The sequence below is a fragment of the Artemia franciscana genome, chromosome 9, assembly GCF_032884065.1.
Source record: "Artemia franciscana chromosome 9, ASM3288406v1, whole genome shotgun sequence".
Lineage (NCBI taxonomy): Eukaryota > Metazoa > Arthropoda > Branchiopoda > Anostraca > Artemiidae > Artemia > Artemia franciscana.
The window spans coordinates 19,920,482-19,947,481 of record NC_088871.1 but is presented as its reverse complement, the minus strand read 5'-3'; the positions used below and the strand labels follow the sequence as shown (position 1 = coordinate 19,947,481).

General features: G+C 36.3%; 2 protein-coding genes across 2 annotated transcripts in view; both read left to right on the top strand.

Annotated features, from left to right (window-relative positions):
• The first annotated feature begins 6,220 nt into the window (after nucleotides 1–6,220).
• Nucleotides 6,221–27,000, top strand: part of LOC136031115 (fibrillin-2-like) — a 227,011-nt gene continuing 206,231 nt past the window's right edge. Inside the window, exons 1-2 of the mRNA XM_065710426.1 lie at nucleotides 6,221–6,353; nucleotides 18,511–18,779. Coding sequence (XP_065566498.1) covers nucleotides 18,631–18,779 — 149 coding nt within the window. The 5' untranslated portion in view covers nucleotides 6,221–6,353; nucleotides 18,511–18,630. The remainder of the gene's footprint in view (nucleotides 6,354–18,510; nucleotides 18,780–27,000) is intronic.
• Nucleotides 9,435–11,249, top strand: LOC136030785 (piggyBac transposable element-derived protein 3-like). Its single transcript, XM_065709830.1, has one exon. It carries the CDS (start codon nucleotides 9,435–9,437, stop codon nucleotides 11,247–11,249), a length of 1,815 nt encoding a protein of 604 aa, XP_065565902.1.

Below are 27,000 nucleotides of genomic sequence, written 5' to 3'. Positions count from 1 at the left end.
CCGAGTTAACGTCGGAACAAAAAGACATTTATGATACGATAATGCATTGTGTCGATAACAACGTTGGAGAAATTTTCTTTTTGGATGCGCCAGGAGGTACTGGTAAAACGTTTGTGATAAAACTGATTCTGGCATCAATTCGATCAAAAAATGATATAGCGTTGGCAATTGCGTCGTCCGGAATAGCCGCAACATTGCTGCCTGGTGAAAGAACTGCTCATTCCGCTTTGAAATTGCCTCTGAATTTGCATTCTACAGAAACTCCCACGTGCAATATTTCCAAATTATCTGGGATGGGTAAAGTATTGCAGCAATGCAAACTTATTATTTGGGATGAGTCCACAATTGCACACAAAAAATCGCTCGAGGCTCTGGATCAATGCTTGAAAGATTTAAGAGGGAATTCGAAACCCGTTGGCAGCACGTTAATATTGCTTGCGGGAGATTTCAGGCAAACATTACCTATAATACCTGGATCAACTCCTGCAGACGAAATGAATGCTCGCCTGAAAAATTCTAATTTATGGGCACACGTAAAAATATTAAAATTAACTACAAATATGCGTGTCCGATTGCAAAACGATGACTCTGGTCAAACATTTTCAGATCAATTGCTGGCAATTGGAAACGGAAAGCTCCCAGTAGACTCAATTTCAGGACGTATACAACTACCTGCTGATTTCTGTAATTTAGTGACGTCCAAAAATGAATTGATTGAAAAAGTATTTCCGAATATTCTAAAAAATTATAAAAATAATAAATGGCTAAGTGAAAGAGCGATTCTCGCACCCAAAAATATAGACGTCCACGAAATCAACAATATTGTTTTGACCAAGATTCGAGACCAGGCAGTCCTTTACAAGTCAGTCGACACAGTTTTGGAACCAAATGAAGCGGTTAATTATCCATCTGAATTTTTAAATTCCATAGATCTTTCAGGGTTTCCACCACACGTGCTACAACTAAAAATAGGCGTACCAATAATACTTTTAAGAAATATCAACCCACCAAAGCTTTGCAATGGCACGCGACTTGCCGTAAAAAAAACAATGGGAAACCTAATAGAGGCCACAATCTTGACAGGGCCTTTTGAGGGTGAGGCTGTTCTTATTCCTCGCATTCCCATGATTCCAACGGATCTGCCTTTTCAATTTAAAAGATTGCAATTCCCAATTCGATTAGCATTTGCAATCACCATTAACAAAGCTCAAGGTCAATCATTAGAAAAATGTGGTATAGATCTTAATACTGATTGTTTTTCCCATGGACAATTGTACGTTGCATGTTCGAGGGTCGGTAAACCTGACAATCTATTTATATGCAGCGACAATTGGACAGCGAAGAATGTTGTATATTCGCAAGTTTTACGCAGTTAATTTGTATTGTATCTATCTATCTATCTATCTATATAAAAACGAGTTGTGTGTATGCATGTTTGTTTGTTTGTAAAAAGAGCGTTTGCATATGACGTCATTATTAGTACATACGGCTTTGTATATGCACAGACAATGGGAAAGCCAAGAATGTTGTGTATTCGCAATTTTTACGTAGTTTGAAACACATATATAAATCTACTAGCTGTTGGGGTGGCGCTTCGCGCCACCCCAACACCTAGTTGGTGGGGGCGCTTCGCGCCCCCCCAAGTCCCCCGCGCGCGTAAGTCGTTACGCGCCATATTAGTTACGCGCCATTGTAGTTGTGTCCCTATGTCCCACCTGTGAATATAGATAGATAGATATATATATATATATATATATATATATATATATATATATATATATATATATATATATATATATATATGTTTTTAACTACGTAAAACTTGCGAATATACAACATTCTTTGCTGTCCCATTGTCTGTGCATATAAATAGATTGTCAGGTTTACCGACTCTTGAACATGCAACATATAATGGTCAATGGGAAAACAATCCGTATTCAGATCTATACCTCATGATTCTAATGATTGCCCTTGAGCTTTGTTGATGGTAATTGCTAATCGACCATTCCCTGAGTCGCCATCGTCATTTATATATCCCCCTGTGCACCCCGGCGTCCCCTTTGTAGTTATGTCCCTGTGTCCCGGTCGTCATTTATATTCCCTGTGTCCCGGTCGTCATTTGTGCCCCGGTATCCCAGTGTCTGATTTCTCTTTGAGTGTCCCGGGCGTCATTTATATTCCTTGTGTCCCGGTGTCCCGGTCGTCATTTATATCCCCCTGTGCCCCCCGGCATCCCCGTTGTAGTTGTGTCATTTATATTCCCTGTGTCCCGGTCGTCATCCCGGTATACATTCGTTTTTGAATTGGTATATGATGAAATAAATTTTTAATTTTTTCCCTTTTTTTCCTTTTAGTTTTTTTTTTTATTGGTTTTGACCTTTTTTTAGGTTTTTTAGTTTTTTTCTTTTTTCTTTTTAGTTTTTTTTGAAGTTTTTATCTTTTTAGTTTTTTTTATTTTTATTTATATTTTTTTAGTTTTCTTTTTCTCCTTTATTTTTCAGTTTTTTTCCTTTTTTTAGTTTTTTTTTCTTTTTAGTTCTTTTAGTTTTTACCTTTTTTAGTTTTTTTTTAGTTTTTTAGATGAAATTTTTTTTAGTTTTATTCCTTTTTTCTTTTCAGTTTTTTATTGGTTTTTACCTTTTTTTTAGCTTTTTTAGTTTTTTTTTCGTTTTTTCTTTTTACCTTTTTTTTAGTTTTTATCTTTTTTATTTTTTTTTATTTTTATTCTTAATTTTTTTTATTAGTTTTTAGTTTTTTTTGTAGTTTTTGCCTTTTTTAGTTTTTTTAGTTTTTTTTTAGTTTTTAGATTTTTACCTTTTTTAGCCTAACCAGGATTTGAACCTGGGACCTTCATTCTCCGTTCTGACACCCTCTCTCACCGAGTGACTACTCCAGCATGTTCATTTTGGTGTTTTAAATGGTATATTATTAACCAAATTAATGTGTTTTACAATATACTAAGCATCGTCATAACAAAAATGACGACAACTAATTTCATGACGTCAGTCAACACAGAAATTAAGTTCTGAAATTAAGTCATGAAATTAGTTGCCGTCATTTTTGCTTTGACGGTGACGTCATTCAAGTTATATAAGACATATGTTCACGTAGAAATCTATTAATGTTTAAGTTTACAATGACTGATGAAGATGCTCAAAGAGTCTATGCCAAAAAACTTGCTGCTGATAGAGAAAGTCAGAAAAGAAAGCGTGCCGAGGAACTATCAGCAGCAAGTTTTTTGGCATAGACTCTTTGAGCATCTTCATCAGTCATTGTAAACTTAAACATTAATAGATTTCTACGTGAACATATGTCTTATATAACTTGAATGACGTCACCGTCAAAGCAAAAATGACGACAACTAATTTCATGACGTCAGCCGACACAGAAACATGACGTCACCTGACAACTAATTTCATGACGTCAGCCGACACAGAAACATGACGTCACCTGATCCACAGATAGACAACTTATTTTTATATATATAGATCTATATTCACAGGTGGGACACAGGGACACAACTACAATGGCGCGTAACGACTTACGCGCGCGCGGGGGGCTTGGGGGGGAGCGCGAACCGCCCCACCAACTAGGTGTTGGGGTGGCGCGAAGCGCCACCCCAACAGCTAGTAGGGAATATAAATGACGACCGGGACACTCAAAGAAGAAGCGACCGGGACACAAGGAATGTTCGATTAGCAATCACCATCAACAAAGCACCGGGACACAAATGACGACCGGGACACAGGGAGTATAAATGACGACCAGGATATAAGTAAAAAAAACTAAAAAAGAACTAAAAAAAAGGTAAAAACTACCAAAAACTAAAAAGAAAAAAAAAACTAAAAACTAATAAAAAAGCTAAAAAACTAAAAAAACTAAAAAATCAAAAAAAAATAAAAAAGGAAAAAAATGAAAAATAAGGAGAAAAACAAAACTAAAAAAAATAAAATAAAAAAAACTAAAAAGAAAAAAAGGTGAAAAATAGAAAAATTTATTTCATCATATACCATTTCAAAAACGAATGTATATACAGACCGGGATACCGGGATACAAATGACGACCGGGACACAGGGAATATAAATGACGACCGGGACACAGGGACACAACTACAACAGGGACGCCGGGGGGCACAGGGGGATATATAAATGACGACGGGGACACGGAATGTTCGATTAGCAACCACCATCAACAAAGCTCAAGGGCAATCATTAGAATCATGAGGTATAACTAAAAAAAAACTAAAAAAAAGGTAAAAAACTAAAAACTAAAAAAAAGACCAATTCAAAAACGAATGTATATACAGACCGGGACACCGGGACACAAATGACGACCGGGACACCGGGACACAAGGAATATAAATGACACCCGGGACACTCAAAGAGAAATCACAGACTGGGACACCGGGACACACATGACGACCGGGACACAGGGACACAACTACAACGGGGACGCCGCGGGGCACAGGGGAATATATAAATGACGACGGCGACACAGGGAATGGTCGATTAGCAATCACCATCAACAAAGCTCAAGGGCAATCATTAGAATCATGAGGTATAGAACAGAATACGGATTGTTTTCCCATGGACCATTATATGTTGCATGTTCAAGAGTCGGTAAACCTGACAATCTATTTATATTCACAGACAATGGGACAGCAAAGAATGTTGTATATTCGCAAGTTTTACGTAGTTAAAAACGTATATATATATATATATATATATATATATATATATATATATATATATATATATATATATATATATATATTATATATATATATATATATATATATATATATATATATATATATATATATATATATATATATATATATATATATATATATATATATCTGTATCTATCTATATTCACAGGTGGGACATAGGGACACAACTACAATGGCGCGTAACTAATATGGCGCGTAACGACTTACGCGTGCGGGGGGGCTTGGAGGGGCACGAAGCACCCCCACCAACTAGGTGTTGGGGTGGCGCGAAGTGCCACCCCAACACCTAGTATAGATATATTTATTTTCTTTTTTTTGTCAAATACTGAAGTATACTGTTTCAATAAAACCTAGTCAACTGGGGGGGGGGATATTTAGGCTATGTTCAATCGCCCTCTACTGCCTGGAAAGTTTATTTGAAGCTTGAATGTCCTTTCTTTATGATTAGGAGTGTGACATTTACCTATTCTCTATCTTTCTTAAAGTGGCCCTATGCTCGGGACAAGTACAAATTTTTAAGGTCAGAGCAGAGATCAACCTCTGAGGCACTGCTTATATATATATATATATATATATATATATATATATATATATATATATATATATATATATATATATATATATATATATATATATATATATATATATATATATATGTATGTGTATATATATATATACTGAACAACAAACTTGATAGGAATAAACAAAATCCTTAATATTTTGTTTTGATTTTTTTTTTTTAATCGAACGAGGCTTCTGATTAGATTCTATGAAACTCTAATCAGATTTTTTCAGCCACCGGTGGTAATGCCAGGTTTTGCTACCCCCTTACGGACGTTAGCTGAGTAGGTCTTTAGTGAAATATATCTAAACGGGGCCTTGACAGATCCTGCTCCAAGAAACGAGTGTGCCCCATTGCCCCTCCCCCTATATAAACAGATGAACCTGATCAGGTTCAAATTAACTAAGCCCACCTTAATTGGGAAAGGAAAACCTTGGATAAATACTGTAGACAATCTTCTCAGCGCGGGGTGTGTGTGGCTTCGGATCTTACCACAACAGAGAACACACTACACACTCAAAATTTCTTTTCGCAGTTTGTCCTATGATATCTCATTTTATCTGGACAGTTCAATTCTCTTTTAACCTGACCCCCCCCCTTTCGAAATACATTTTACACAGGTAACTTTTGCAGAGACACCCTTAAAGCAACAAAGGCACTTTTAAATGACTATAAAACCCCAAAAAAGTATTAAGTTTATATTTTAAGGCAAGGGCCTGTAAATTACTCATAAAAAAAAATCATCAATACCAATTTTGAAACGATGACTAATCAGCTGGAGAAGGATAGACTGGTTGGATTTTTAGGTTTTGTGAGTTCATAGAGACAAAGATAGCCAAATTCTATCTGTTTTATGGTACATACCAAATTAGTCTATGCTAATGAGTGTTTAGAATCGGGCTCGGTGTAAGAGACCTCCTGTTGCATACATCCCAGATAAGAGATACAGAAGAGAATCTTTGTCAGTTAGCGACCGAAAATCCGTGGCTTTGTGTGCTTCTGTCGTGGGGAATTTTTCTTAACTTTCTGTGGAATCACTGCCTTTGGATTAAAGAAAGGGTAAGATATACTGACTATTAGTTTTGTTCGTGACTTTTTTGCACTGAATTTTATAGTGCTGACACTCAGGGATAAGGAACTGCAGCACTCAGAATTGTTCGGAGGTGGGCTGAAGACTTGTGAATAAATAACGGTAACATTCTATTTTGGCAGCTCTACAGAAGGAAACATGGTAATTAAATAAAAGTGGTACCATTAGGTACCTATTATATGCTCTTTCCAATAGGGTGAGGGTGTAATCTCAGAAACGCAAACATCATATTTCAAAAGAACACAAAATGAGGAATCTAATGGTAGGCCTACTGCTTTTACTTTATGGTGTTCACTTACTAAAATAAAAGTATGAAACCGGTATATTGTGGATAGAAATAAAACCTACCTACCTACCTACTACACAGAACACACTCGAGAAGTGAAGTTAGGCTAATCCTAATGAAATATACTAAAATATGATGAAAAAAAAACAATACTTTATTAACAAAATTATGGGTACTACAACGGAGAACTAAAGAAAGCAGGCCGACCAGAACGCATTATATTAAATAGCCTACCTAAACTAACCAAAAATACTAACACTATGTATTAAATATTTAATTAAAATAAACCAAAAACGTAGTTTTTCCACTGAGTCCTAGCTAATTGTCTCCGAATTTAGATAGCTAAATCCATTTTTGTCAGATCTTACAGAAAAAACTTCGCGGGTGTGTTCTGTATAATACGCTTAGTACCTATTTTATTAATATATATCCTTTTGTGGAGCTGCCAAACTAGAATTTTACCCAGATAATTTTGTTTAATATTTTAAACCAGGAAAGCAAAGGGAAACGTGATTTTGATCAGTGAAGACACTCACTAATCCAGTTCAACAGCTACCCTATTTCGGTCGAGTCTTATTCCAGGCTAGCCAAATGGACCTTATTCATTTCAGATGTAATTTTTTTTTATTATTGCAACTGATTTCAGGTACTTGACGTTCCTTATATTCCCCAGTCCGTCGGTTTTGTCTTCCCCTCCGCTTTCTTCACTTGGGTGGAATTCGGGCCCTGTCACTTTATGTTTTGGGTGTCACTTTACTCGGGTAAGAATTGGCCGCTGACTCTAGCTGCGATTAGGCAGACGCTTCGAGACATCGTTTTGTCTTTGAGGGCCCTGTCTTTGGCCCTCGCACGATTTTTTTTAGCTTGCTTCTGCACAGTTAAATAAAAAAAGTGATAAACAAATAATTCTTTAATCGTGTTCTAGATGTTTAACCCCCACACTCCCAGAAAATAACCCCTAGAAAATCCCCCCGCTGATGGTCACCCCCGCGGAGAAAGCCCCCGGGAAATACCCCCTCGTCGAAAATAGCCCATCGGAAAATACATCCTTGATGAAATGAAATTATTCCAAAAATTTACTACTCACTGTAAATTCCCCAAGACACCCCCCTTAAGAAATCTCCCTTGCGAAAAATGCCCGTATGTTTATTTCTCAATAACAAATACTATCTCTAAGCAATGGACAAGTTACAAAACTTAAAAAGGCACTTAAACTTCTACAATGGTGTTCACTGATTGTTTTTTAGTTTGGGAGGGAGGGAAATACCTCAAAGGGTGCATCTTGATGCCAAAATATCCCAGTTCTTATTGAGCCATCAGATAAATACAGAATTAATTCTAAGGGAGAGAAGAGGGGGTGGAGGTAGAAATTGATGTATGATCCCCAGGGCCGTAACCAGATTTTTTTTTTTTTTTTGGGGGGGGGGGTTATTGTGAAAGTAAATAGTAACATTACACGCCAAAATGAGCAGAGATTATTCTGTATAGGAGGAAGACTGCCCCTTCCTCATCCATACCTCCCCTCGCTAAGATCGGTAACTCGGGTCTTCGGCTCTCTCATCATTTCGGCCTCCTGTATATGCAGTATGCTATAGAAATGTTCAGAAATAGATTTTCATATTCAAGCAAAAAAGTAATCTTACTCCAAAAATGTCTGCAAAGTTGACTAATAGCAGAAGAATTCAGAGACGGTAACTTTTCCAATTATAAAAGCATGGATTTTTGTGATTTTTTTCTATTTTGGCGAATTTAGCCGAATCGCTGATATTTAGCTAAAATGACATTTAGGAACCGTTGGTGGCATAACATAATTTTGCCTTTGATATTCAAATACCAAGTCTCTTTAACCCTTTCGTGCCTGTGGTCACCATACGGATACCGCTCGCCTCCTATTTTTTTTCTCTCGACTCGACAAAGTCACAACCGTGATTTCTTTTCCACTAGATAGCGCTTGCTTGACTCTGTCACGTTTGAATTTATTGTCCCTCAAGGCTTTCCCCGAGCGGTCGAGCGAGCGTCCAAATTTAGACAAAACATAAAATGTCGAAAAAGAGGAAAGGTGCAGATTTCGACCTCGATGACCTGGACGTTTCTGGTAAGTTCAGAGCCTGATTATGATCTTATTTTGTAGCTAAGAATGCGTTCTTTCGAATGAGAAATCACTAGTCTAATTCTGAGCTGTAGTTTAGCCGCAAACAAGGTTGCTAACGATCGGTTACCAAATGGTCACGTCAGGCATTCAGTGCCAAACCATACCTAGGCAGATTTGTACAGCAAACGAGGCAGCAAGTCCTTTTTATGATCGGGAATAGGCACATTTTCTTTCTGTTCCTCCTTTTTACTGAAACAAGGGTAAAAAAGCTATTTTGTGGGATGCCTCAGGCAAGTGTTGAGGCCAATGGCCTATTTTATTGCAATATACTATTATTATTGTTATTATTAAGTGATGCACTTACCTTGAATTTCTTTTCAGCTGATCCAAGCACGAGCTCTGACTCCATGAGAGGTCATGGTCCCAAGCCCTTGGAAGAGAGACTGATCAAGGAAAGAAGTAGAAGAGTTACCAAGAAAATGACTGCAGAAGAAGCAGCAAGGCTTTTATTCATACCTGATTGTGATTATCTCTTCCGACGACGACGACCCAAACTGGGCACCAGACAATCCAGATCAAGAATTTCAGCCTTTACGTTCTCTCAACTGTTATGGCAATGAAGACGGAAGAGATGAAGAGGATATCGACCACACAGACGACATCCCTTTAGCAATGCTTGGCAGGTTCGAGTTAGACAATGGCGATGACACGGATCAATTCGATTTGCCTCTCCCGGGCTTGAATGATACAACAGCGTCAAACAGTTCTTCAAGCACATCATCAGCACCAGTGTCAGCTTCTTCTGCAATACAGTCAGCAACAGTTACTGCACCTGCTGAACCCTTTGTCCTTACAAGAGCTCAAAAAAATGCTCCTTCCCAAGCAGTGGCCGGTCTAGTGACTCCAACTAATGCTCCTCAGGTCACGGCAAAACCAGTAGCAAAAAAGAAGGTAGCGAAGGAGGCAAAGCAATACAAGTGGATAAAAACGGAGCCCGAACCTCGAAATATTACATGGAAGGGTTCTATGCCACACTATGACGAGGTACAAACGCCCCTTGATCTCTTCCGAATGTTTATCACAGAAGACATTCTTTCAAACATTGTGGACCAAACGAATCTGAATGCCATGAGAAAGAAGAATCTTGCTCTGAAACTTTCCCTTGAAGAGCTGCGCAGATTTCTTGGAGCTCAAATGCTTATGAGCATTCTCAAACTTCTGGCTATTAGAATGTACTGGGAGAATGGAATACGATATTCCCCGGTGGCTGATACCATGAGCAGAGATAGGTTCATCAGCTTGAGGTCTTTTTTCCACCTTTGCGATGACACCTTAATGATACCGAAAGGGGAGGTTGGTCATGATAAACTGTTCAAGATCAGAAGACTATACGACGCATTCAGGGAGAATCTGAAAAAAATAGACCCTGAAGAGATCCAAAGTATTGACGAACAGATGATCCCATTCAAAGGAACAATTGGATTTCGACAGTACTTGAAGGACAAGCCCCACTCGTGGGGTGTAAAGGTTTTCACGAGAGCCGGCATCAGCGGAATAGTGTATGACATAGAGATATATACAGGAAAAGGAGCTGTTGAAATTTCTGAACTTGGCCAAGGTACTGACGTTGTCCTTCGGCTTGTAGAAAACCTGCCAAGGTTCATGAACTTCAAGTTGTTCTTTGATAACTTCTATACTGGCATCGATCTCATTCACAAGCTCCGGGTTGAATATGGCATCGAGTCATGTGGTACGATACGCAGCAACAGAATGAGGGGTGCTGTTCTAGATACCGACACCAACATGAAGAAGAAAGGACGAGGGTCAGTGGACTTGCGTTTTGAAAGACATTCAGAAGTATCGGTAGTAAAATGGTATGACAACAAACCAGTCCATTTGGCTTCTCCATACTGTGCAGTCACCCCAATTGATAAGTGTCAGAGATGGGATGCCACAACACGGAAATACGTCGAAGTTGATCGCCCCCGAATCGTCCGTGACTACAACAAATCAATGGGGGGCGTAGATCTTGCTGACATATTCCTGGAGCTTTACAGGACTGACATTCGCTCTAAGAAATGGTATATGAGGATTGTGTACTACTTCTTTGACATGGCTGTGAACAACGCCTGGCTGATACACCGCCGACAGTGTAAGCAGATCAATGTTCAGCACATGTCTCTGCTGTGCTTCAAAATGGACATTGCTCGTGGGTTGGTTCTTACTGGCGTATCTCAAAGTCCTCGAGTTGGAAGACCATCCTTATCAGTGACCAAGCGCAATACGACTACCTCGCGAGACGGGATGCCTTCGGAATCAGTGAGGTTTGACCAGACCTCGCATTTTCCGGATACGACTGAAAAGGGAAGGTGTCGCTATGAGAAGTGCGTTAGGGGTGGAACCAGTCGAATCATGTGTTCGATGTGCAAAGTTCGACTGTGTTTGAACTCAGATCGCAACTGTTTCACAAATTTTCACTTAAAATAGTATCTGTATATACCTGACGTGACCATATGGTAACCATTCACATTTTGGATATGGAATGAAATAAAAATTTAAAAAAATAAACCTGTTCTAGTTGAACCTCCAGGATCACTCTCTGCTATTTTCAGAATTTTTACGCAACTCCTTCTTGGTTCAGGTCTGAAAGGGTTAAATGAAAGTAAAGAGCAACTATAAAATTTTAACTGAACTTAAATTATCTCATATATTAGAGGAGTTACCACCTTCTCAGCGCCCCCCTTTTTCTGAAAAAGCTTGACTAGTACTTTATGGAAAACATTTGAGAGGTCAACCAATATAGCCTACTGATAATTGAAAGCTTTTTATCTACTGATTATCTATCACTATCAGTTGAACGGATAATTTCATCTTTGAAGTATATGCGAATTAATAAGAACTCATTCCCAAAGCTTTGTGATAAGAAAGCTTTGTATTACATTGTTCTGTGTTAGAGCATTCATTCTTGGACGAATGCGAGGAAAAAAAAGGCCAAATTTTGAGTAAAGTGTGGCGGTTCTCAATGGTCTTCGTATCCATAGGATATGTTTTTAATTTTATATGTCCCTCTTTGCTTTCATTTAAACCAGCAGTTTTGCTTCTATTCCATTTTATCTCGTTTTTGAAATCAATATTTTCAAAACTCTTGCAAGTAGACTATGCTATTTGGCTGACCCCTCAAGTCCCCGCTATTTGTGCGAAAACTTCAGTAATGACAGTTCATATCAGTAAGTTTACTTCACACATTAAAAAAATTTTGTTTTAGTTAATATGAAGAGGGTTGTCGCCCCATCAAACCCAGCGCTTCAGGCTTAGACTCAACTTTTCATCACAATGCTGTTATATTTACAAGCTAAAATAGTTTATTAGAAAAAAAAACATTAGAAGCCTCGTACGTTGGGCGGGGCCTTTTGGGAAAGTTTCTTGAATTTTGCATATTTCTTCTGTATTTTCCCATTACTCTACAGTGTTCTTCTTCCATGTTGCCGTGTTTGATATCCTTTAAACTAGAAAAGTTTGAATTTATAAATACATGTAGTTTGATTTGTTGACTCTCCAGATGTTTTCCCGTACTATCGCACAGCTCTGCGCTTATTTGATTAAATTCTTAATTATCATTAAATTATCGACTCCTCTAAGGCCTCATTAAATCCTATCAAATTCAAAAGGACACAAATTGAGTAACAAAATTAGCATAATTTAGAGAGAGATTTGAAATGCAAAGTGCTTCTAATTAATTCGGTCTCATTCCCTGTTGCGACTAAATTGGGAGTGATCAGGAATATGCTGAAGGAATAAACAAAGTGAATACGAAAAAAGACTGCTTATAATGGATGAACTCACCAAACTGAGCCGAGACTCAAGCCAAAGAGGCCCATTGCCCCAGGCAGGTTGATAGCTGTCAAGTAAATTTCTCCCTCTACAACGAGCAGGGCTAGATTTACTTATGGGCCCTTGACTGGGTTCAATTAAAGTTAAGTCATTTTATTATTCAAATATATATGGCTATATTTGACTAGGCCCATGGCAAGATGAGCTCAAAAAACTAGGAATAGACAAAGGTAAAATAACATTGCAGTACAAAGATAAACACAAAGACAAAGATACAATAATACAATAGTAATGTAAAAGGAGCAACTAGCCCAGGGTTCATAATTAAATATCGACATATTATTATCATTAAATATAGATTATTACTAGAAGACAACCAAGAGGCCCTTTTTGTCTTATTTAATAAACGCTAAAAAAAAAAATGATGGTCCGAGTATAAACATTTTTAAACGTTTCAATATCAATCAACCGTTTAAATACTAATTTATATACCCAAGATACACGGCCATAATGCACTTTTTTCTCTGAAGAAAAAGAAGAAAAAATCCTAATTTTATCGCTTGGGGTTTTTGGTTTAACTTTTAGTTTTTCAAACAAATGTAATTATAAGTAAGAAAAATTATTATATAAAATTCTGAGTGGTGAAGAAATTCTGATTGTTTTTTGATGTTCTTTGTAAAAACTACAATATTGATAATTTTCGTTAAAAGCAATAACATTTCTCAAAATCCAGGGAGGGGAGGAGGTTAATTTGTAGTCTTTTCAGTTTAAAAAAAATAAAAACACGAAAAGAGCTTTTTCCGAGAAACTATTTAAAACAAGATGGCTTTCAATTTTTTGGGGAGGGGAGGGGCAAAAAATCTAGGAAGGACAAATCCATTAAAAAAAACTTGTAACAATTGTAGTAACAATTATGTCTCTGCATGGCAACAGAAAATTGCTACTAAGAATTATTAGTGAAATTTGTTGATAGTTCGACATGTTGTTGGAGAAATTTTTTATAGATTCTTTGTTAGTTAACAATTATTTTCCTTGAGCTATACGCAATGTGTTAGTAACAATTTTTTGCTAATAACCGGGACAGGAAAACAACAGGCATATAGCCAGAGAAATTCCTAGGGCTGGTGCTGCCCGGGTAAAATTCATTACAGCACCCCTTCCCGACTCAAATATAAGCAAAAAGCCGAATCAAAAGGACATATTTTATCATAGTGGGCAACCCCTCTGCCACGGTGCCCTGCTGCCGAGACGCCCGGGGCAGCTGTCCAATTTCCTCCTCCACTTCGAACGGCTCTCACTATAGCTAATTTTTACCAAAAATGAAGTAATGCGTGCATCCGATACATTTTTCCATGTCACATCTTCTGGTTTAAGTGAAGAGGTACATCCATAAGTCAGTTATAGTCCCGGATTAGAACCTGATTTCATCGATCACGTTCAGCTTGTTATCTGCCAGAACCGCCCACACGCACATTGGCGTAGTGGGCTAAATTTCTGTACCAGTAGGCATCTGAATACAAGGGTTGCAATCTATTCTTTATATTCAGTAATTTCTTCTGGTTTCAAGTTTAAAACTTGGCCTATATTTGAATAAAAAAATATGCTTTAAAAAATATAGGATAGTGTAAGGTAAAACATTGCGCAAATTATCATCGTAGCTGTAATGTTGCTCAAATTGCTATATCTATGGTGAATAATATCCACATTTTATTCATGAAAAATATCTAAATTAAAAGGGGCGTTATAACTTGAGGGGAAGAGGAAGGGTTGCTGTTTGAGGGTGGTGGAATGGAATCGCTATGCCCCTTTTTGATTCCACAAGGGGCCCAAGTCAGGTTGGCCGAATCGAATTTTGCTTTAGCGGCCAAAGTTCATGTTGGCCGGTGGAAAAAAAAAAACAATCTTCATATGGGAAATATTTAGTTCCTTTTGCTCAGCATGAAGGTGAACACGCTTCCAACTGTACGTTAGTGCTCAGAAATCCACTGGCATAGCTGTTTTTCAGCGAGAGAGATAATCCCTGACAAGATGGATTTACTCGTACAGATCCGCGATTAAAGTCCCCCCCCCCCCCCCGATCCCCAGACACATATGTGTCTGTATTTTTGCCAGATGTCAGTTAAAGAAAAAACCTGTGACGGAGAATGCAACAAAGGCTCATGGGCTTGCCGTCAATCTTCGGAAGAATATACACAGGCCGAAACTGTGAGTGCGCTAGACTTTTCCTACAAAAGCACGCTTGATCGGGTGGCAGCTTGGGTTTGATATTCCTTGAGACAGATTAATTAACAATGGGTACCTTGCACCGAACCGCCCTATATTTTGTCGGTGTCTCCTACATTCATCAAGCAATAGCTGAAGCTTATGAATCTGAAAAAAAAATACTAACTCCATTAATTAAAGCCTATGAAGTTTTAAACAGGCTAAGATAAAGTCTATTCTAGTTTTGTCTGGACGTCCTTGTGATGATGAATTAATTTATATAAGCTGTACTGGTCATACTTTTAGGAATAAGCAGGATGGTTTATGGCTGAAAATTTGTTTTACGTCTATATTTCTCGCATTTTCTTCAAATTATTTTTCTATCTTCTTTGATAAGGGAGGAGGGGCTTATTACAACTGCCATATGTCCCTGGTACGCCGGTATGGTTGTGTCGTATTTTACACAAGACTCCTGTGTTTCAAAATATGCTTTCAAATTTTATAGCCTGTGGAATCCTTCCTTTTGTATGGATTCTAGTTCTATGTTAAAGTGTCACCTAAAATAACTTTAAAAGTGACCAAAAATGCCGTTTGTCGATGTAAAAAAACAAAAAATGGTTCTTTTCTGCGAAAAGACCCTTTTCATTATTAAAAAAGAGCATTAGGTTTAACATTCCCTCTCGAGTCAGCTCTTTCATTTACTATTGTTTTTGTTTTCAAAATTGGCCCAGAGGATCCTACGACAACTCCCCTGAAGTTCCTCGGCTAGGTATTGCTATTATGGGGGACAAGGTGGAATATTTTTCACTTAAAATTCTTTTCTTTACTGGTTTTTTCTTAAATTTGGTCAAAGAAGTCAGACAGTTTCCGGGGATTCCCCGTTATGTGCATCAATATGATTAAGGATTTATCATTACAAAAACAATGTGCAAAGTAGCTCATTTTTACAGTTGCCGACGTAAAATTGCATTTGATCCTTTGTGCCATTTTTCGAAACGTTGTTGTAAGAAACACTAAATAAAACAAAACAAAAAAAATGCGCCGTCGAATGTCATTCTACTGCTATAAAATCCAAAATGCCTTCGGTCAGCATTAAAGCATAGAGATGTATCGTTTCAATTTAATCGTATTACGAGATATGCTGTAAGATACATATTAAATAAAACAAAAAATGCGCCGTCGAATGTCATTCTACTGCTATAAAATCCAAAATGCCTTCGGTCAGCATTAAAGCATAGAAATGTATCGTTTCAATATAATCGTATTACGAAATATGCTCTAAGAAACATATTAAATAAAACAAAAAAAATGCGCCGTCGAATGTCATTCTACTGCTATAAAATCCAAAATGCCTTCGGTCAGCATTAAAGCATAGAGATGTATCGTTTCAATATAATTGATATTACGAGATATGCTGTAAGAAACATATTAAATAAAAAAAAATGCGCCATCAAATGTCAGTCTACTGCTATAAAATCCAAAATGCCTTCGGTCAGCATTAAAGCATAGAGATGTATCGTTTCAATATAATTGTATTATGAGATATGCTGTAAGAAACATATTAAATTAAAAAAAAAAAAAAAAAAAATACGCCGTCGAATGTCAGTCTACTGCTATAAAATCCAAAATGCCTTCGGTCAGCATTAAAGCATAGAGATGTAGGCCTATCGTTTCAATATCATCGTATTACGAGATATGCTGTAAGAAACATATTAAATAAAACAAAAAATGCGCCGTCGAATGTCATTCTACTGCTATAAAATCCAAAATGCCTTCGGTCAGCATTAAAGCATAGAGAAGTATCGTTTCAATTTAATCGTATTACGAGATATGCTGTAAGAAACATATTAAATAAAACAAAAAAAAAATGCGCCGTCGAATGTCATTCTACTGCTATAAAATCCAAATGCCTTCGGTGAGCAATTAAGCATAAAGAGATGTGTCTTTTCAATTTAATCGTATTACGAGATATGCTGTAAGAAACATATTAAATAAAACAAAAAATGCGCCGTCGAATGTCATTCTACTGCTATAAAATCCAAAATGCCTTCGGTCAGCATTAAAGCATAGAGATGTATCGTTTCAATTTAATCGTATTACGAGATATGCTCTAAGAAACATATTAAATAAAACAAAAAAATGCGCCGTCGAATGTCATTCTACTGCTATAAAATCCAAAATGCCTTCGGTCAGCATTAAAGCATAGAGATGTATCGTTTCAATATAATTGTATTACGAGATATGCTGTAAGAAACATATTAAATAAAAAGAAAAAAAATACGCCGTCGAATGTCAGTCTACTGCTATAAAATCCAAAATGCCTTCGGTCAGCATTAAAGCATAGAGATGTATCATTTCAATATAATCGTATTACGAGATATGCTGTAAGAAACATATTAAATAAAACAAAAAATGCGCCGTCGAATGTCATTCTACTGCTATAAAATCCAAAATGCCTTCGGTCGGCATTAAAGCATAGAGATGTATCGTTTCAATATAATCGTATTACGAGATATGCTGTAAGAAACATATTAAATAAAACAAAAAATGCGCCGTCGAATGTCATTCTACTGCTATAAAATCCAAAATGCCTTCGGTCGGCATTAAAGCATAGAGATCTATCGTTTCAATATAATCGTATTACGAGATATGCTGTAAGAAACATATTAAATAAAACAAAAAAAAAAAAATGCGCCGTCGAATGTCATTCTAGTGCTATAAAATCCAAATGCCTTCGGTGAGCATTTAAGCATAAAGAGTTGTGTCTTTTCAATATCATCATATCAAGGGCTTGGATCCTAAAGCTTCACTTGGCTTCTTAGTCTCATATCTCCAAACTCCTTGCAGGAGGCCCTTTTAAATCTAATTCAAAGGTAATGTAAAAAAGAAACACAAATGTCTATATTGGATGCTTGAGATCTATGAACTCGGGTCAGAGATAAGAAGTCAGCTCTAATTTTCCCTGTTACTAAATAAGGTACTAGAAATGGCTATTTCCTTTCAAATCAGCCCTCTCCACCTTTTATGACCGCTAGCTTGGTACAATCACCCCTATAAAAAGGAGACGCATCAGTGCTTCCCATGCAAAAAAAGCGAATTGCCCTGCTGTTTAAAATGGAGCTCTGTAATTCTCCTACATGGAATTTTCGACCATAGTGGCTCCAATAGTGTGGCTTTCGTTTGTGGTTCCAATTTTGGGCTTTTGGGCTATTGTTCGAAATCTGTATAGTTTTGTTTTTCGTAATAAATATTTACGATTAGCAGAAATAAAAGTCACCATTCCTGGATCAAATTCACGTGGCGATTCATCCTCACTTGACTAATTTTTAAAAATATTTTTAAATTTTTGTACACTATGGGCAGGATTTCGTTCTTTAATACCCAGTGATGGTTGCATGGTTGCATCTACTGCTGCAACCATGATGTTGACATAAGATAGATAGTGGAAGAAAAATCCAAATAATAATGTGCAAAGTTAAAGAGGTAAAAAAATGGCCTTTTCGTCGAAAAAAAAAAACTATTTAAGAAATTATTTCTCGTAATAATGTAGGCCTATAAGATAGGCAAAAATATTTAAGAAAACTTGAACAAGATATGACAGGAGTTGATTGCTATCTTGTGGCCTAAATATCGAATGTGAACGGCAATGTCTATAGACTAGTCTCAACATACACAACCAAGTTTGATTTCTCTTTCATGGTGATTTGTTTTTCAGAATGATGTATTTACCCCGGCTGATTGATTTTACTACTATGTAGCGAGCAGATTGTTCGACAAACACAAATTTACAACCTAGTCACATTCTAGTTCTGTCAACTGAACTCCAGTGAGAAAAATGATTCTTCGAAGTGATTTACTTATTTTTGTCTTATTCAGTTTCGTGGCATTTTGTAGTAGTGCAGATGACCCCGAGTATGTACCTTATAGCAGTAAGATAGCACAGCAAAGTGGAACCGGTGGACTTCATCCAGTCCCAGTTAGTGGGTAAGTGTAAAACTTGGCTTTACTTGTATTTAACCGACGAAATTTGATTGTAGTCTATCTACCACGCGAGCTTACCCTGTATTGACCGATGGCGTGGGGGTGGATCATTGCCTTACATGTAATTATGTAATAGGGAGAGAAGACTGACAACAAGAACTTCGTGTTTTTGCCGCTTAAGTCATATGTCAGAACATTTGTTGGTTATATGCAAAAATGACTACTGCTTCGGCTATTTCCTTCCGTGAAACAACGCCTTTCATGGTCTTGCTCATAAATGTATCTCTGATCAGATTTAAAAAAAATAAATCGAACAATTTTCTATGTAATTTTAGGCCTATTATCCCACTAGTACTCAAAGTGAACTAAATGCCAAACAAAACGCTCCTAGGTATTCGAAAACTCCCAATTTAATTTTAGCTCTGGCTTCCTACTGTGCGTGAAAAATTCCAAACGTTTTTCACAAATCTAATTTAAAATGTCTCTTCCACTGTTTTGCTCAAACAGTGAGCATGTTTTCCCTTACCAGAAGAACAGCTGTTTTCCTCTTAATTAGATCTTGCGCATGAGATCTTTCTAAAGAAATATCACTTATCTCCCAAGTATATTATCCAATCCAAGGGGGTGAATGTTAACATTGGCAGGTGTACATGATTTGCTGCATCGGGTTCCTTCTTTAAGCCCGGCTTCGATTGCAAGTCTAAGCCCCTCATCCTGCCTCATTGGGAGAACCAAAGTTTTCCTTGATGAAGGAGGAGAATCAGTAATTCTTAGATCGGCTAAGACTACGGGAAAATGTCGGTTCGATTTGAAGAAGTTACACTGGTTTGAGGCATCTCTGTAATTTCGGTAGTTTTTCGATTCCTTACTGTCTCTTGGGCACATTCATGGCCTCTTTTGCGTTTTATTCCGTTCGTTTCTGCGTTCGTTTTTGCAAGTTTATTTTTTCAATGTATTTTTGAGTCTTAGTTCCTCCTACACCAATTTGTAATTGAAATTGTGGATAGCCTTCAAAAAGAAGTAAACAGTTATGAAATGTACCTTTAGTTTAAAGCTAATAGATGAAAAATAATTATAAAGAGTGATATCATATTTCACGAAATTTTGACAAAGCGACTGATCTTGTGAAAAATGTAAAATTCGATTAGTTTCTGGTAAGTTTCACAGGACAATTCGATTTTGTATTATTATTATTATTATTATTATTATTATTATTATTATTATTATTATTATTATCATTTATCGGAAATCCGTCTTGATACAAAAAGAAATGACGGAGCACTACGAAAAAAAGTGATAGAAAAACGAAAAAAATAAAATAAAAAAGAGCATAAGTACTTGAGGAAGAAGAGCTTTGACAGTGTAACTAGTGTAGAGGGAGTTGTTTCCAAATATGGTTTGAAATCTTTTGGTTGTGTTTTTCTATAAGTTTAGCAGCAGCTATAGTAGGATTTGCTATATGAAGATTATTAATGAGCTTTGAACTGCGTGCCCAAATTGGGTATTTCAGTAGGCATTTTACGAAACGGAAGAAAGCGCAACAGATTTTAATTTATCAGCGCGTGTAAAAATTTTCCCAGAAGGGTGCAATGTAGTGGACGTGGGGGGGGGGAGCAATAGTCTTGTATAGTGTTGATAGATAACGGTGATTCTAACAAAACTTAACAAAGATTATGGAGGCATATGGGGCTGATATTCGGTGTCTGATGTGTTCTTTTTGGAAACGCGAATGTGAGAAATTGTGTTTTTAATGGGAATGTCGAGATAAACAATTTGGTCAGAGAGGCGGATTTTTGAGTTTCCAAGAACAACTTCATCAGAAAGTTGACTTTTCCAGTTAAAAAGAACTGTGAAGGATGTTTCAGCGTTGAATTCAACTTTTAAATATTCTGCTTGCAGTATTCTAATCTTGTCACCTTCTCCTCCGCTATGACATCTAATTTCTCTTTAATGTTTTATGTCTTTTTTATTATAGGACATGTAGAATAAGGGGTGCAAATTGGGATGATAAATATAGAGTATTGATAATTTAAGAAATTTTAGAAGAAATATAACAGATAGCTTATACCTAACGCAAGTAGTTTTGTCCTATTAAAGCTTGCATGGGGTATTAGGGAACTACTCATATAAATTTTGTTTATTTTGTTCTGAAGATTAAGAAGGGCTTTGTTTCCATGGACTTTGTCTTTCTTTTATTTAGGGTTTTGATATATTTGCTGGAAACAGGGCATCAGAGTTCAGGACAAAAAGACTGCTACGCTTGTGCAAGAAACCGTTTAGCATCAACTAAAACGGTTCATTGTATTCTGCTTTTCAATCAAATTGTTTATCTGACATCTTTGGAGCTGAAACAGACGAATATAGTTATTTCATAGTTATAATTAACAATACTATACTTTTGATGTTGAATTACCAAGTAATGCTATTGTAAACTTAGTTTCTTGATTATTATACGAAAGAAAGAACATTGACCATAAAGCAAGTATCCAATCCAAATATGGGTAACCCACCACATAGTTGACAGTGAATTTTATGGTTATGCTTTAGTAATGCTTTTTCATATGTTAACCAGTTTCTTTAATGGCCTATTCAAAAGACGCAAGGTGAACTGCACAGTATATCCCATGCTAGTACACAAAACTTGATTCGAATTATTTATGCATTATTCATGAGGAATCACTCTACACTAATAGTTATTTCAGGTTGTTTACTTTTTTATCTTTTGGCTTTGTTTCTGATTCTTAAAGCTATGGGGTTTTCCATGTTCCAATTTTAGATATTACAATGTTCCTCTTGGCGAATGAAGTTCTTAAGGCGAACTGGCCAGCCATGACAACAAACAACGAAGAGAGATACAAATGGAAAAAAACATCAAACGAGGCTTTGGTCAGTAGAGAGAAAAGAGATGAAATACTAAAACAACGCGAATATTTCGCCTGCATGTAACTAGACGTCCTCAGCACAAGATAAAATGAAAAAACACTAAACTAAAAACGAATAAAACCACCACCAATAATAATAAATACAATTGTCGCTACTGATCCACGTAGGCAAAAGAAACTCTGTTGCCAAATAATTCTCTTGTTAGCTAATATTGAAGCAACTCTTTTTGGTCCAGTTGGTAATCTTGTCCCATGGTGATGGATGGGAATTCCCTTATTGACTATTGGCTCATTTTTCAAAAGACAATCATAAATTGGATCAGTATTTAAATTTCCCGTGTCCCTATTTATTGAAAGATTTGCAACCATATGTTTTTTAATTCCTATAGCCTCCCTCGCCCACTGAGGAAACGGCCTTAAATTTAATAACCTTAATTTTTTTTGAGGAATCACTAGAGCAGACAAGGGCAACAGTGTTGTGATTATGGACACTGGTGAAAATGAATACAATTATTTCTGATACCACTACTTACAAAAACTGGATTTTGATCCTACGGATAAATTTGAAGGAGTTGGAGTCACTGAGAAACAATTTACACAATATCCCACAATTTTATAATAAATTTTATCCAAGAGGTTGTTCCGCACACAAGATCTATGGTCTACCCAAAATTCACAAGACGAGAGCCCCTCTCTGTCCCATTGTATCAACTTTCTCGTCATCTGTTGTAAAATTAGGAAAGTGGTTGTCGGTGGCATTGCGTCCTCTCTTAGGAATACAAAATCATATTTAAAAAATTCCACTGGTCTTACTAATAAGTTGGAAAATTTCACATTGAAGGAGAATTCAATTCTTTGTAGTCTGATGTGATTTCCATGTATTCAAATTGGTGTGAAAAAGTGCGAATACACATTAAGGATCAAATTACAAAAGCACTTTGATTTGATACAAGATGTGACCATGGCAAGTTTGGAGATTGAAGTCATTATGAAGTTGATTATCCTTGCAAATGAATATTCTCTTTATTTTGGTTTTAGAGGTGAATTTTACAAACAGGGGTTTAGCTTGGCTATGGGGGCATCTCTCTCTCCTTTGTTGGCCGCTATACACAGTTTTAGCCTATCCCCTTGTTTCTGGGGCAGACTCATGGACGATGTGGTTTGCATTTAGAAACACGGTTTAGAATCCTTAGACTTTATCCGTAAACATTTAAATAGTTCTTATAAAAATGTAAATTTACGCTGGAGTTTGAAGAAAATGACAAGCTACCTTTTCTTGATATCCTATTGATTGGAAGTGATTCCATTTACTGTTCTCAATATATAGAAAGCCTAAACACAGTGATAGGTATTTGAACTTTCATTCGTGCCGCCCTATATCAGTAAAACGAAGGGTTGTGATTGCACTGGTGGATAGAGCTTTCAGAATTTGTTCCAAGGAGTTTTTAGATGCTGAATTGTTGTATTTGAGGGATATTTTATTTTGCAGTAGTTACCCGATTAATTTCATTGATAAAATAATAAAAAAACAGACGCATTAAACATAACAATAGGGTTATTGGAGTTTAACAGTGTGCAGAATTAAATATGCCGAAAAGTTTCATTTCTTTGCCTTATGTACCTATTTGGGGGAGATGCTTAAACGAATTTTTTCGTAAACATAACATTGATGCATGTTTCCAATCAGTGAGACCATTAGGTAGTTTCCTTAATTCTTAGGAGAATTTAACCAGGGGAGATTTAGTTAGTGGGGTGTATGAAATACTTTGTTCTTATGGAAAGTCTTATAATGGTAGAACTCACCAAAAATTTATTGAGCATCGTAACTCAATAGATAAAATTCTACAATTAAGAAAGCCTCCTGAAACTTTTGTTTTGGCTCTGGCTGAATATGCATTCTTTCATTCTGAACATTTTATATAATTTGATGAGGCCACAGCTATGTCTAATGATAGGGGGTTTCTCTCAGTGGGCGAGGGAGGCTATAGATATTAAAAAACGCATGTTTGCTAATCTTTCAATAAAAAAGGGACATGGGAATTTTAAATATTAATCCAATTTATGATTATCTTTAGAAAAATGAACCAATAGTCAATAAGGGAATTAAAATTTTACATAATCACCAGGGGACAAGATTACCTACAAAAAAGAGTTACTTCAATATTAGCTAACAAGAGGATTATTTCACAACAGAATAGTTAACTTATTTTGATTTTTTTTTTTTTTATTTTCCTCAGTTGCTTTGCTGTTCTCATTGAAGTAACACTAATAGCTTTTTTTCCCTACGTGGATAAGTAGCGACAATTGTATTCATTATTATTGGTGGTGGTTTATTCATTTTTAGAATAATAAATATTTGTTTTTATCTTGTTCTGAGGACGCCTATTATACACACAGACAACATATCCGGGTTCTTTTAGTCTTTCACCCCTATTCTCTCTACTGGCCGCAGTCTCGTTTGATGTTTTTTGTTGAGTTTTATCTCTCTTTGTTGTTTGTTGTTCCTCTTGGCAAAACCCAGCGGCGGTTTCAGGGGGGATGGAGAGGGGGCACTTGCCCTGGACGCAAAATTTCAAATAAATAATATAATGGTTTGAAAAATGTTGCAATTTTTGTGATGACGCAGTTGACAGGAGCTTTAAGCAAATTGAATCCAAAATTTTCTTTTTTCCCTATCTTCATCACTGTTCATTGAAAATGAAAGCTAGTAGATCAAATATAATTAATTTCGAAGCTTTTTTGATGTATTTTGTATTCAAATTTGTTAATAAGTGACAATTATGTTAATAATTCAAAATTTTATTAAAAATTTGGCCTAAAAATTTGTGGGAGACAGGGGAGGTGCTTATCAAGATTTTGGCCCGGATGTAAGCAAGACCAGAACCGCCACTGGCAAGACCTGCTAAAGACGAGATTACAGGTTTAATGGTAAACCGATTTAATGTTGTAAGGACAGTGAAATTGTAGCCTGATTGTTTACATTAAATAAATGTAACTTACACACGCATATACATGTTTTAAAAGTGGAAAAATCGTTAATTCAGTTTTTAAAGAGGAAACCCTCCATATGCAGTCATGCAGTCTTTGATAGTTGTGGGCGCCGAATTAAAAAAAAAAGGTAGGTGAAAAACCAGCAAAACTAATTGTTAATGCAGGGGTTGTTTGGGGGATATATCAAGGTATGTGTATATCATGAACTCGCTTAAAACTCTCTTCCTTTTCCCTAATCAACTTAGGGACAACCAAAAGCAGGCTTAGAAAATGTAACTCAATCTTATTCACCAAAGTATCAGACCAACACAAACTTTGAATTCTTAACTAACTCGCTTGAAGGTTGACTTAAATGAACATTTCTTTACTTTTTTTTTAAGTAACTATAAAACATCATGTATACACCCAAAGTAAAGTCGCCGCTCTCGCGGGCCAGTGGGGACGCCAACCAATCGGAAGAATGACAAAGTTTGAATTGCCAACTAACTCGCTTGAACGTGACTTACATGAACTCTTCTTAAACTCTTTAAACTAACTATAAAGCATATATAAACTCAAAAAGTAAAGTTGCCTCCCTCCCTGTGCTGTGGGGACGCCCACCAATCTGAAGAATAACCGTCTAAAACTTAATATGATAGGATTCAGAAAGCAAAATCAATGAAGGCTGATTAAGTCAGCTAGTAGATTAGGAAGATTAAGTCAATAGTAACCGAAATTCTGGAAAAAACAGAATTTTGATACCAATATATGTATCAAAGAAATGGATTTTTATGCTGATTTTAATTGTATTAAATACAAAAAACAAGTTTTTTTAGCTGAAAGTAAGGAGCGACATTAAAACTCAAAACGAATAGAAATTACTTCGCATATGAAAGGGGCTGCTTCCTCGTCAATGCCCCGCTCTTTAGGTTAAAGTTTGACTCTTTCTCTCAACTCTGCTTTTTAAAACAGTAAAAAACTTTAGCGTAAAGAGCTGGACGTTGATGAGGAAGCGGCCCCTTTCATATACGAAGTAATTTCTGTTCGTTTTGAGTTTTAATGTCGCTCCTTACTTTCAGCCAAAAAAACTTGTTTTTTTTATTTAATTTCTGAACGTTTTTGAATCAATGCATGTTTTGATTTTGGCTCTTCGCAGAGGAATAATTAACACGAAATTTGCAAGTTTTTTTTTTTTTTTTTTTTTTTTTTTTTTTTTTTTTTTTTGGCTAAATGGCTTTCTCATAGTTTTGATCGAATGATTTTGAGAAAAAAAGGAACGGTGGAGGAAGCCAAGTTGCCCTGCGATTTTTTGGTTACTTAAAAAGGCAACTAGAACTTTTAATTTTTTACAAATGTTTTTTATTAGTAAAAGTATAAGTTTCTTATACTTTAAAACTAATAAAGTATAATTAAGTACAATTTCTTATACTTAAAACTAATAAAACTAATAAGTTTTATTAGTATAAGTATAAGTTTTTCGTAACTTATAAATTAGCTTGCGTAACGAAGTTTTGTAATCTCATGTTTTTATTACATATATGAGTACTCTTCAGTACCCCACTCTTTAAACTAGAGATTAAATTTTGTCCTAGTTCATTAAGAATGACCCCTGAATCACAAAAACCGTATAATAAATAGCTGAAATCACTAAAAATACTTTAGCGTAAAGAGCGAGGTATTAGGAGGTGGTGAGCCCCTCATATACGTAATAATTTGTGTTTGTTTTAAGTTTTAATGCTGCTCCTTACTTCCAGTTGAAAAAAAAAACTTTTCATATTTATTTTTTCATTGTTTTTTTAATAATGCTAGAAAATCCTGCGCTCCCTTCATGTAAATTTTATTCCCCCATGACAAATTCCTCGATGAAAAGTTCCCCCAACATATCCCCTCTTGCCAACCCCTACCCCCAACCAAAAAATCCACATGAAAACATCTGTACACTTCCCAATAAGCATTACTATATGTAAGCACTGGTCAAAGTTTGTAACTTGTAGCCCCTCCCACGGGGACTGTGGGGGAGTAACTCGTCCTCAAAGACATAGTTATAAGGTTTTTCGACTACGTTGAATCAAATGGCTATCTAAGAATTTTGACCCGTTGACTCTGGGAAAACAATTATTGTGGGAGGGGGCCTAGGTGCCCTTCAATTTTTTGGTTACTTATAAAGGGCACTAGAACTTTTCATTTCCGTTAGAATGAGCCCTCTCGTAAGATTCTAGGACCACTGGGTCGATACGATCACCCCTGGGGGAAAAAAAACAAAAAAAAAACAAACAAACAAATAAACACGCATCCGTGATCTGCTTTCTGGCAAAAAATACAAAATTCCACATTTTTGTAGATAGGAGCTTGAAACTTCTACAACAGGGTTC